The sequence below is a fragment of the Marmota marmota genome, unplaced genomic scaffold (genome assembly GCF_001458135.2).
Source record: "Marmota marmota marmota unplaced genomic scaffold, marMar, whole genome shotgun sequence".
Classification (NCBI taxonomy): Eukaryota; Metazoa; Chordata; class Mammalia; order Rodentia; family Sciuridae; genus Marmota; species Marmota marmota.
In genome coordinates, this window is record NW_026000026.1 from 7,758,149 (window position 1) to 7,769,644 (window position 11,496).

General features: G+C 59.6%; 1 protein-coding gene across 1 annotated transcript in view; it reads left to right on the forward strand.

Annotated features, from left to right (window-relative positions):
• The first annotated feature begins 4,154 nt into the window (after positions 1–4,154).
• Positions 4,155–11,496, forward strand: part of Bcas4 (breast carcinoma amplified sequence 4) — a 51,451-nt gene continuing 44,109 nt past the window's right edge. Inside the window, exons 1-2 of the mRNA XM_048811945.1 lie at positions 4,155–4,397; positions 6,730–6,936. Of these exons, the coding sequence (XP_048667902.1) occupies positions 4,155–4,397; positions 6,730–6,936 (450 nt within the window). The remainder of the gene's footprint in view (positions 4,398–6,729; positions 6,937–11,496) is intronic.

The following is an 11,496-nucleotide window of genomic DNA, read 5'->3' on the forward strand; positions in this document are numbered from 1 at the left end:
AAAAAAAAAAAAAAAAAAAAAAGAAAAGAAAAAGAAAGAAAGATTTTTTTCCGAAGGGCTGAGGCTGTAGCTCAATGTCAAAGCACCCCAGGTTCAATCCCGAGTACCAAAAAGAAAAAGAAAAGAAAGAAAAAAGGTGCAGGGGATGGAAACATGGAGAGTGGCTGGCGAGGATAAGGTAAGGGGACGCTGTTCCTGGTGAAGAAAGTGTTGTGACATTAGCAGGGATGGGTGCAGAACTTTGTGAAGGAAACTGCTGGATCCTACACGTTAAGCAGGTGAATTTGGGGGAATGTGAATCATAACTCAGTTTAGGAAGTAACATGCCAAGACAAAACAAAAAAGCACGACAAAACCAAAAAATGAGAGAGAGAGAGAGAGAGAAGAAAATAAATAAATAAAAGAAGTAGCATGCAACTCAGATGCTGTGGTTCATGCCTGAAATCCCTGCAACTTGGGATACTGAGCCAGGAGGACCACAAATTCTAGACTGGCCTCACCAACTTTGCAAGACCCCAAATAAAATAAAAAGGACTGGGGAGGTAACTCAGTGGTACAGGGCCCCTGGGTTAAATGAGTGCATCCATAAGAACTATCCTGTAGAAATATGATTCCAACCACAAATGTGAGATATCTTTGTAATTTAAAGTGCCCCAAGAAGCACACACAGAAACACAGATGACATCATTTCACCATATTAAGTGTATCCAAAATATCATTTATCCAAAATAATGCAGATCCAAAATATTTCAACATGTAATAGGAATTATTAAAATAATGACATTTTACATTCTTTTCTGTTAACCAAGTTTTAGAAATCAGGCTTTTTAAAGCCTGTCTCTGGGCCAGCCACATTTTAAATGCTCAGTAGTCCCTTGGGGTGGGTGGCTTCTGCATTAGAGAGTCTACATCATTATTTGACTTAGCATCCCACCATGAAATAAGCATTGTTTTATGAGCACCTACTACGCGCCAGCAGCGTGCTGCTCCGCTTGTAGGTTGTGCCCTTGCACAGGGACTGACCTAGTGGCTGCGAAGTTCTTATGTAGATCTCATAGCTCAGCAACGGAGGCTTTCACTGAATGCGTGTCGGCTTGTGGATCCAGGATTTATGAACATCTGTAAGTGGCTCAAAGCTGCTGCCCTTTGCCAGACTGGACCCTGGAGGAGACCCAATCCCCTATCACATCTTGGTCTGGCGGCGCAGGGACAGGTGTCTGCAGTTTCCCCCTGGCTTCAGGGTTCTTATTTCTTTTCTTTTAAAAATATTTTTGTTGTGGCTGTAGATGGACACAATACCTTTGTTTTATTTATTTACTTTTATGTGGTGCTGGGGATCACCCAGTGCCTCACACATGCTAGGCAAGCCCTCTGCCACTGAGCCACGTCCCCAGGCCCTGAGTGTGAGCGGCGAGAGTCCCTGTGCCCATTCAGGTCCGCTGTGGACCGTCTTCTGAAGAGACTGTGTGTATTGGCTGTTTTCTCCTCTGGGCTCCTTTACTCAGAACAGCTTTGCTTGGGCTCGTTTGTAAGGGACATAATGGAGAACCCCAACTCCCTGTAGCTCCGTGCGGCAATAAACCCACTTATCGCGCCTGCTGAAGTTTATTTACCAAAAGAAGCCGACTCCAGGCCGCGGCAGCCGCGCCAGACTCTCCTTAGCGTTGATTCATTACAGGCCCCTGAGCTGCAGCTGGCAAATGAGCCAGGAAAGGGACGTCTGCATCGGGAAGGGCCTGAGCAGCAGGTGGCCCTCGGGCAGCCCTTTCCCCAGGTCCCATTGGCTCTTACAGGAAGCAGCTTCTTAATCCAGCCAGTGCCAGCCCCGCGGATGTCCAGCTTCCTTGGTGAAATGGGGCCTGCCCTGTTCTGTGCAGGTCGGCCTGGAGCTGGAGAGGACAGAGCAGCCAGACCTGGGCCTGCCCGCCTGGCGGTCAGACAGCAGGCCAGGGACAGATAACACCCATTAGTTGTGATGAGTGTCCTGGAGACGCCCCAGGCTGGAGGGCGGCTCTGTGTGTCTGGAGTGGAGGCTGGGCAAGGCCTCTCTGAGAAGCTGTGTCTGGGCAGTAGCCCCCGGGATGTGCAGGGACCAGGGAGCCCGAGGGGTCCGGGAGGGGAGGAGGAGGGTAGTACCTACCTGCAGTCCTGGAGGGCTTCCCTGAGGCAGTGACATGTTAGGGTGAGCCCTGAAGCCTGAACAGGAGTTGGCCGGCTCCAGGAGAAAACTATCACAGGCAGCGGATCCATGTTGGAAGAGCCCTGCAGCCTGCTGGGGGCAGGGGGCAGGGTGTCGTTGGGGGTGGAGAGAAGCCCTGGTAGAAGGGGGCAGAGGGCGTGGTGGCTAGGCAGCAGGCAGAAGCCGTACCATGCCTGCCCTTGTGTCTTAGCTTGTTCATCGCCGTGACCAAAGGACCTGGCGAGAACAGTTAGAGGAGGAGAAGTTACTTGGCACTCACCATCTCGGAGGTTCGGCCACGGCTGGCGACTGGAAGGGGGGCCGACCATCACGGTGGAAGGGTGTGGGCGGGAAAGCAGCTCAGGACAGGCCATCGGGAAGCAGAGAGCTCTGCCCAGTAGGGACAAAATATAAACCCAAAGGCCCAACCCCAGGGACCTGTCTCCACCCGCAGAGTCACCACCGGTCAGCCCACGTCAGGGGACCCACGCACTGATTAGGACAAGGCTCTCCTAACCCTAAACTTCACCTCTAAACGTCCTTCACAGTCTCACCCATGAGCTTCTTGGTGGACCTCAGGTGGGGCAGTGGGAAGCGGGCAAGGCCAGCCAGGCCGGGGGCCTTGGGAAGGAGTGTGGCCCTGAGCTGGGTGTGAGCAGGTGCAGGCCGGGGTCAGGGCCTGGGACTTCTGGCTGTAGGACCGAGACCACCCCCAAGGCTGGAGTGGCTGCCAGGAGACCAGAGCTGGCTGCTGAGGCCCCAGGTACAGGAGGACAGTGCCCACCAGGCCCCTGGCTCAGAGACTTCTGGGGCATGAGAAGCCAAGGCCACAGTGGGCGCTTGGAGGGGGCCCACCCCCTTGAAAGGGAGTTCCCGGCTGGGATCCACACGACCAGCAGTCAGCTGTCCTTAGCCCCCTGACAGGGCCTTCCCCAAGATACCTTCTTCCTGGCTGGTGACCCTCAGCCCCAAGGCAGGAGCGTTAGAAAGAAACAGCTTCCCAAAGATTGGAAACAGCCCTGTGCCCGTGAGCATGGCTGGTCCCCAGTGGACACAGTGGACACCTTGCTGCCCCGAGACGCTGCCCACCTCGGTGTGTGCATGTGCGACCACCTTCTGGAAATCCAAGCAGAAGGCAGAGATTCCACAATCGATGCATCTGTAAAGCGGAGACTCCGTGAAGCCTGTCGCTGAGGGCGGGTCCAGCTGGGTTGAGGGCCCTGGGCAGGTCCTGGTTCCTAAACTTTGTGGACATTGTCATGTTTGGGGTATCTTCACAAGAAGTTCTGATGCGTTGGAGCTGGGTCGTGGCTCAGTGGTGGAGCACTTGCCTGGCAGGGTGAGGCACTGGGTTCGATTCTTAGCCCCACATCTAAATAAATAAATAAAATGAAGGTCCATCAATGACTAAAAAAAATATTTAAAAAAAAGTACTGCTGCTTGGCTCCCGGCCCCGCGTTCTGGTCTAACTGGTGAGGGGCACTGGGCAATGGGATCTGAAAAGCTCCCCAGGAGGGCATTAGCCTGGGAGTGACCCAGTCTGCCTGTTTGGGACATCACTGTGACTGCTGCGTGGAGCTGGTGTGGACAGGTGCCCCAGGGCCCCAGCTGGGGAGCCGGACTTCTCCACAGTCCCCTGGTGATTCTGACAGTCGTCCTGCTTAAGGCCACCTGCCTGCTCTGGCCTGGACCTGACTGGGGTCACAGGCTTGTTGGTGGCAGTGGGACCGGAGCCAGAGTCCAGGAGTGCCCCACGCCCAGCCTCAGGACCCGCTGTCCTGCTTGCCCTGGGTCCTCAGTGCCTGGTGCCGATGGGGGAGGAAAAGTCTCATGGGTGTGTGGACACCGTGCTCAGCCCAGGCCCTGGACGGCCAAGAGGTGGGGGCACAGGGGCTGGGGCCTGTGCGGGGCCTCTGTGCGCCTCCATCTCCTGGACATCCGGTGGTTGGAGGACGGGGCCAGGAGTCCACAGAAGATGTCAAGGGGTGGGGCTGCCGTGAGCCGTCTGGGGATGTTCGTCACAGTGGTAGCCATTGCACAGGTGTTTGCTGAGCAGGTTCAGCTGCAGACACCGTGCCAGGCGCTGGGAGGAGAGCACCAGGCCTGTCCCCAGGGCCCCCAGGGGCTCGTGGCGAGGGTGATGCCACTCACCCACGTGGCCCGTGGTTCCGCCCCGTCTCTGGAAGCAGGCGACCCCAGGCCTCCCTCGGGGCTGGAGGTTAGGAATTTTCCACTCTCCAGGATGCCCTGGTGCAGGCTCGGGGTCTTGTGTCCCCTCTGCACCTGTGTACCTCGGGCCAGCTGTGGACGTCACAGTTGTGCAAAACACAGCTACTGCCTGTGCGGTCCAAATGGGCCTCGGTTCCTGGATTGAGTCACTGGACCTGAATTTATTCCTTGGCTGTGGCTGTGGGGAAATTTTGCTTTGTGGTTCATTTAAAGTAAATTGGAATCAATTGTTTTTAGCAATTAAGTTTTGTTTAAGAATTTTAAAAAGTACACATACGTTACCAGTCCAAGAGCCCGTGACTGTGGCGGTTGAGCGGGCCGTCCACTCCTGCCTGCAGAGGCCTGCCCTCATCCTCAGGTCCCCTTCCGGGCGGCTGCTCAGGTCCTTCCCCACCCCCACCCGTCCTCTGCCCACTCCTACATTGTCTGCCCTGTGGGTCCTTCTCACTTAATGTGGCTTGGAGAGCTCTCCATACAAGTGCACAGAGAACTGCCCAATTTTTATTATGTTTTTTCAGTGCTGGGGACCAAACCCAGGGCCTTCCCCTTACCAGGTAAATGATCCACTTCTAGGTATGTCCCTGGTCCTCTGCCTGATTTTTTTTTTTAAGAAAACTAGACAGATTTGTATCTGTGTGACTTATTATTTAGGTGACCGTTCTTCCACTGACAGTCACTTAGGTTCTGCGGAGCCTTTTGCTGTGAACACCTGAAACCCGTCACTGTGCATTTGTGCAAAATCAGGATAAACCCCTGGGAGGAGGGGACCGTCTAAGGGTATGAGCATTTTTTAAAAATATCTTTATTCTATTTACTTATTTATATGTGGTGCTGAGGATCGACCCACGGCCTTGCACGCCCTAGGCAAGCACTCTACGCTGAGCACCAGTCATTGTTGCCAAATTACCTTCTTGGAAGTCGGGGTCAGGATGAATGTGGAAGAGTGGCCGGTCCCCTCTGGACACTCAGACCTCAAGGCCGAGGGTCCTGAGGGACCAGGACGGGTGTCTCTTCCTTGAGGAGGGGATGATTATCTACCCTGCCAGGTCCTCCCTGGCTGGCAGTGCAGACCCGAGGCAGCCGGAGCTCTCTCTGTGCCCCCAGCCAGGGTCTTTCAACTCTGATTTCACCCCTTTCATCCTGGACCCAGAGGAGAGCTGCTTCTTCTGCCCAGGTTGAGTGGACACTATGGCTTCTACGAAGATTGTGGTGTGTGTTTAAATAGCGCTACTAAGGTATGACCCAGGCACATAGGAGCCACTCATTTAAAGTGACCAGTTCAATGGCCTGGCCTGGTCACAGCCCCCAGCCATTTCCTCCCCCCTCAGGGGAGACCCTGGCCTCTCAGCTCTCAGACCCAGACTCCACCCAGCTCCTCTGTCCCTGCAGACCCGCCTCTTTGGACATTTTACACATTTGTGTCTTAAAGGCACAGCGTGACCCCAGGTCTGAAGGCGTGTTCAGCCCCCAACAGTCTTATTGACCATCACGGGTTTTTAAAAATTCACCAGGTTAGTTTTAGATGGCTGCCAATCGGGAGCATTGCACAAGTGTCTGGACCACATTTGTCCTGAACAGGTGGGCCTGCAGCTCCCACTTGGCACTAGCTGGTGCCAGGCAGCCGCCTCTTTCCATGGGGCAAAGGGTCTCTCTGTGCCCCAGCCCCCCACTCCCTCCCCCGAGGCTGAGCCTCGGCTGAGGTGTGGTTTGCTTGTGCTGCTGTCTTTCTTAAGACAAAGGTGGGACACAGAACTCCAGCCATTGGTAGAGGCATCCGTAGGCTGGCCTCTTCCTGACCCAACAGGTGACTGTCACCTGCCTGGCTTCTGTGTCCACGCAGGTTTGGAGACCCGGCTGGGTCCACGTTACAGACATGGACGTGGGGCTTGCAGCTCAGGGGGATGGCAAGCGACCCTGGGAAGCTGCTTGGTTGGCACCCTCCGGGTCCCTCCTGAGGGGGTCAGAGCAGTGTCCCCCACCCCCGTTTTCAAATGGGGAAACTGAGGCACAGGGCTGGTCAAAGATGGAGTGGAGACCACACAGCACAGAAGGTGCGGTCAGGACGACAGCTCTGGGCTGCGGTCCTCAGGCAGTGGCTCCTGTGGGTGCGTGTCCTCCTCCTCCTGCTGATTTCCTCCCTCCCTCCCTCCGTCCTTTCTTTCCTGCAAAGAATATTCATCGAGCATCGAGCATCGTATTGATCCCCAACTTCGGGTAGCAAACGACTCAACCCGCTCAGCTTAGCACATGCCCGCGACTTGGAGGTGCCTGGGCGGGTGGCTGCTGCTGGCTGTGGCCGGCTGTGCTGTCTGCCCCTGCAGGTCCAGTGTGGCCTGGCCGTCGTCGTCTGGCTGCTGGCGGTGTGCGTCTCAGTCTCCACGTGGTCTCCCAACCTCCGGGGCCTCTCGCCAGGGCCTCTGCAGCAGATCGCCTGGACTGACTCCCAGCACTGGCTTCCAGGAGGGCGAATCAAGCTCAAGGCCGAGGCCCAGGCTGAGGCCCAGGCGTCACAGAGTGTCACTGTCTTGGTCTGTTTTGTGCCGCTGTGACAGATCGCACTGGCGAGGTTACTTGTGATGAACAGAAGGTTATTTGGCTCACGGTTCTGGAGGCTGGAAGTCCAAGGTGGAGGGCCCGTGTTTGTGAGCATCTTTCTGCTGCGTCCTCGCAACACGGTCTTGGGGGATTAAGCTTCCAGCATCGGGGGGGGGGGGCACATTCCAGACAGAGCCACCTCCTCATGGGCACAGTGGCAAAAGGGCAGGTGGCTGGGGTCCATCTTTGGAAACCCCAGCTCTACCGTGGGCCAGGCCCTCTTCCGGGACCTGTAACAGAAAACTGAATAAAAAAAGATACCAAAACCCAAGATGTCTAGACGTGTCATCTGGTGGCGGGAGAGCCAGGGTCTCCCTAAGTTGGCCAGGCCGGACTGAAGCTTGGGGTCCTCCCGCCTCAGCCTCTCGAGCAGCTGGGATTCCAGGGGAGCCCCCCGCACCCTGCAAACGTCAGGGTTTCAGAGTGCACAGTGGAGTGACGCTCAGTGTGCTCACTGGGAGGCTCAAATGCTCCCACGGCTCGTTCCAGAACATTCCCACAGCCTCAGAAAGGAAACCTCATAGCCCTTAGCAAGGATCCCCGCCCCTCCCCTGCCCCCACCAAAGGGAAGGGCACTAACGCACTCTGGCCTCTCGCCTGCCCTTCTGGGCGCGACATACAAATGCGATCCGAAGCCTGTGGCCACCGTGGCTGGCTTCTGTCACTTGCGTGTGCTCTCTGGACCCTCCCCACTGCAGCCTGGACTGACCCGTTCCTTTTTATCGGGCAGAAGACTGTAATATGCATCGACCACGCCTCATTGGCCCGCGCCCCAGCTCAGGGACACCAGGTGACCCCCACTTCTTGACTATTCTGGAATCTGTGCGAGTTCTTGCAGGAGCATGTGTTTTCAATTCTTCTGGGGAAGGAGCTTGGTCATGGGGTAGCTGCCGCCTTCCTCCCGAGGAACTTCCAGGCTGGTTTCCAGAGCAACCGCACAGCGGCACCTTCCACCCGGCTCTGCGCTGCTCCACTTCCTCCCCACGCTCCTGGCCCCACCTCCGGGATCACAGCCAGCGGGTGGACGCAGGGTGGTCCAGGGGAGGGTGGTCCAGGGGAGGGTGCCGAGCAGGGGAGGACCCCTCGGAGGAGGAGACTGAAGGGGACCAGGCCTGGGGACCAGCGCACAGGCTCCTGCAGTGGTCCCAGCAAGAGATGGCGCCCTGTGGCGGGGCGGCAGCGGGCAGGGAGGTTTAGCAGGGCCAGCCCCTGTCTGTCTTGGCCTGCCCATGCTGGGGCTTGCCCAGCTGGGAAGGCTTGAACACAGCCTCGTCTACCCGTGTTAACGATGCCCACCAGGACTGGGGTGTGGCTCAGGGGCCGAGCGCTTGCCAGGACAGGCCCCTGGCTCCGTCCCCCGCACTGCAAAACAGGAGCCTACTCGCCGTCCCCGTAATGCCCGGGTGTCACTTAGAGCAAACTCTTTGCCCCTTCCCCTGGGACTGGAGCAGTCTATGTCCCAGGAGTCACCAAGAGCTGCAGGGACACTCGTCTTGCTTTCAGGCTGGTTAAAGAGGCATGTGGGCCGCAGCCTGCGGGACCCGTTTCTGAGGCCACTTAGGGGATTATCTTGAGAGAAAATCGTCCCAAGAGTGATCTGTGGGCTTGCTGGGGTGGCCAATCCCAGCTCCTTTCTGTGGGCCAGGAATGTCTGGGGCTTGTTCCTCCTGAAGCCAGCCAAACAGGCGGCAAGGACATTCTTGGCCCTTCCTGCTCTTGGGCACCGCCCTGGGCCCCAGGAGCTGAGGTTGGGGGGAGCGACCACAGCCCACAGGCAGCAATGAAGGGACACGTCTCCCCTGACCCCTCCCCAGAGCATCCCGGTGGCTACAGACTGTAAGCTGTGGCCTGGCACGTGGCCCACACCTGCAGTCACAGTTACCCAGGAGGCTGAGGCAGGAGCACTCGAGTTCAAGGCCAGCCTCAGCACAGAGCAAGGCTGCCAAAAATAAGAAGGCCGGGGTGTGGCTCAGCGTTAGAGCACTGGCTTAGCATGAGCGGGGGGCCCTGAGTTCCATCCCCAGGACTGCAAAAGTCAAAGACAACAAACAAAACACGCCCCCCCCCCCCCCCCCCCCCCCCCCCCCCCCCCCCCCCCCCCCCCCCCCCCCCCCCCCCCCCCCCCCCCCCCCCCCCCCCCCCCCCCCCCCCCCCCCCCCCCCCCCCCCCCCCCCCCCCCCCCCCCCCCCCCCCCCCCCCCCCCCCCCCCCCCCCCCCCCCCCCCCCCCCCCCCCCCCCCCCCCCCCCCCCCCCCCCCCCCCCCCCCCCCCCCCCCCCCCCCCCCCCCCCCCCCCCCCCCCCCCCCCCCCCCCCCCCCCCCCCCCCCCCCCCCCCCCCCCCCCCCCCCCCCCCCCCCCCCCCCCCCCCCCCCCCCCCCCCCCCCCCCCCCCCCCCCCCCCCCCCCCCCCCCCCCCCCCCCCCCCCCCCCCCCCCCCCCCCCCCCCCCCCCCCCCCCCCCCCCCCCCCCCCCCCCCCCCCCCCCCCCCCCCCCCCCCCCCCCCCCCCCCCCCCCCCCCCCCCCCCCCCCCCCCCCCCCCCCCCCCCCCCCCCCCCCCCCCCCCCCCCCCCCCCCCCCCCCCCCCCCCCCCCCCCCCCCCCCCCCCCCCCCCCCCCCCCCCCCCCCCCCCCCCCCCCCCCCCCCCCCCCCCCCCCCCCCCCCCCCCCCCCCCCCCCCCCCCCCCCCCCCCCCCCCCCCCCCCCCCCCCCCCCCCCCCCCCCCCCCCCCCCCCCCCCCCCCCCCCCCCCCCCCCCCCCCCCCCCCCCCCCCCCCCCCCCCCCCCCCCCCCCCCCCCCCCCCCCCCCCCCCCCCCCCCCCCCCCCCCCCCCCCCCCCCCCCCCCCCCCCCCCCCCCNCCGCCATAAGACCTTCAGCTCTAGGTCATATTGCTCAGAGTCAAATTCTGGCTTTGGTATTTATTAGCTGTGTGACCTTGAGCAGGTGACTTAATGTTTCTGATCCCCTGTTCCTCAGTCCATTAAAAAGGGGAAAATAATAGCACCCAACTAGAGGGTTCTTCTGGGAATCGAGTGGGGTCGTCTCTACCGAGTGATCAGCCATTGCTTCTATCTCTCGGGAAAGAGGAGCATAACACAGCTGTCCCTTCTGTGCCTGTGTGTGTCAGCATCTGCTGAATGATTCAGTCACACTTTTGGTATCTGGTCAACCTCCTGACAACCCTGCCACTAGGACTGGGGATGTGGCTCAGGTATGGGTAGGCTGGCTCCTGTCGTAGGTGAGCCACCAAAACACACAAGTGGGGCCACTGGGTTAGGTCCCAGGCCATCGGAGGAGGCGGCGGCCTTGGCACCAAGGACAGACTTGAACTTGCCCTGTCTGGTCTTTGTCCTCTCCTCTCTTCTCTCTGCAGTGCTGGGACCCCAGGGGCATTTGACCACTGAGCCACGTCCCCAGTCCTGTTTTGTATTTTATTTAGAGACAAGGTCTCACTGAGTTGCTTAGTGCCTTGCTGTTGCTGAGGCTGGCTTTGAACTTGCGATTCTCCTGCCTCAGCCTCTTGAGCCACTGGGATTACAGGCGTGTGCCACCACGCCTGCCCCCCCAGGGTCTTGCACAGGCTAGGTACACACTTTACCACTGAGCTCCAGCTGGCCCCGAGGCCTGGTCCTTTCTGAACTGGACTGTGGAGGTTGGGAGCTCGGGTGCATCTTGGGAAGGAGGCTCCCTTTGGTGGCTACAGGCCTCCGTGGCCCCATGGGTCTCTTCCGAGGTGTGCCAGCTGGGGTCTGGGTTGTTTGCATCCGGGCTCCTGGGGCTCTCTGGCAGCCCCTGCCCCCTCCCATCCCTCTCATTTCTCTTTGGATCCAAAGAAACATCCCACCTTCCCCTTCTGCCCTCGGCCCGTCTTTCTCCCTAGCGTGGTGATGAGGTGACGTCACTGACCACAGTTTTATTTTCTGGGACCAGGGGATCTTCTTTCGTGCCCCCTCGCCCCCCCCCCCCAGTGGCCCCTGCTCCTGTCAAGCGTCCCTGCGGCAGCCCAGAATACTCCCAGCTGTGAGATGAAGGTTCCAGAGTTTAAAATTGCAACTGGGTACTATTTATACTCCAGCCGGACGGAGGCTTTTGTGCAGCGAGTGGCTTATTTTGTTGTGGCAGCGACGGCTCACGCCAGAGGCAGGCGCTGGGCTCGGTTCAAACCTCGGTGGGGACAAGTGGGTGGCGGGCAGTCTTCAGGAGTGGGATGGCCCCAGCCTGCCCAGCAGCCTCTGGTCACACGTCCCCGGCAGGGCCCTGTGGTCAGTGGAGAAAGGGCTCATGTTCGGGGGAGCCTTCTTGCTCTGTGCTCGCTAATTAAACGGCTGCAGCCTAAATGGGCTCTTTTTTTTTTTTTAAAGAGAGAGAGAGAGAAATTTTAATATTTATTTTTTAGTTTTCGGCAGACACAACATCTCTGTATGTGGTGCTGAGGATCGAACCCGGGCCGCACGCATGCCAGGCGAGCGCGCTACCGCTTGAGCCACATCCCCAGCCCA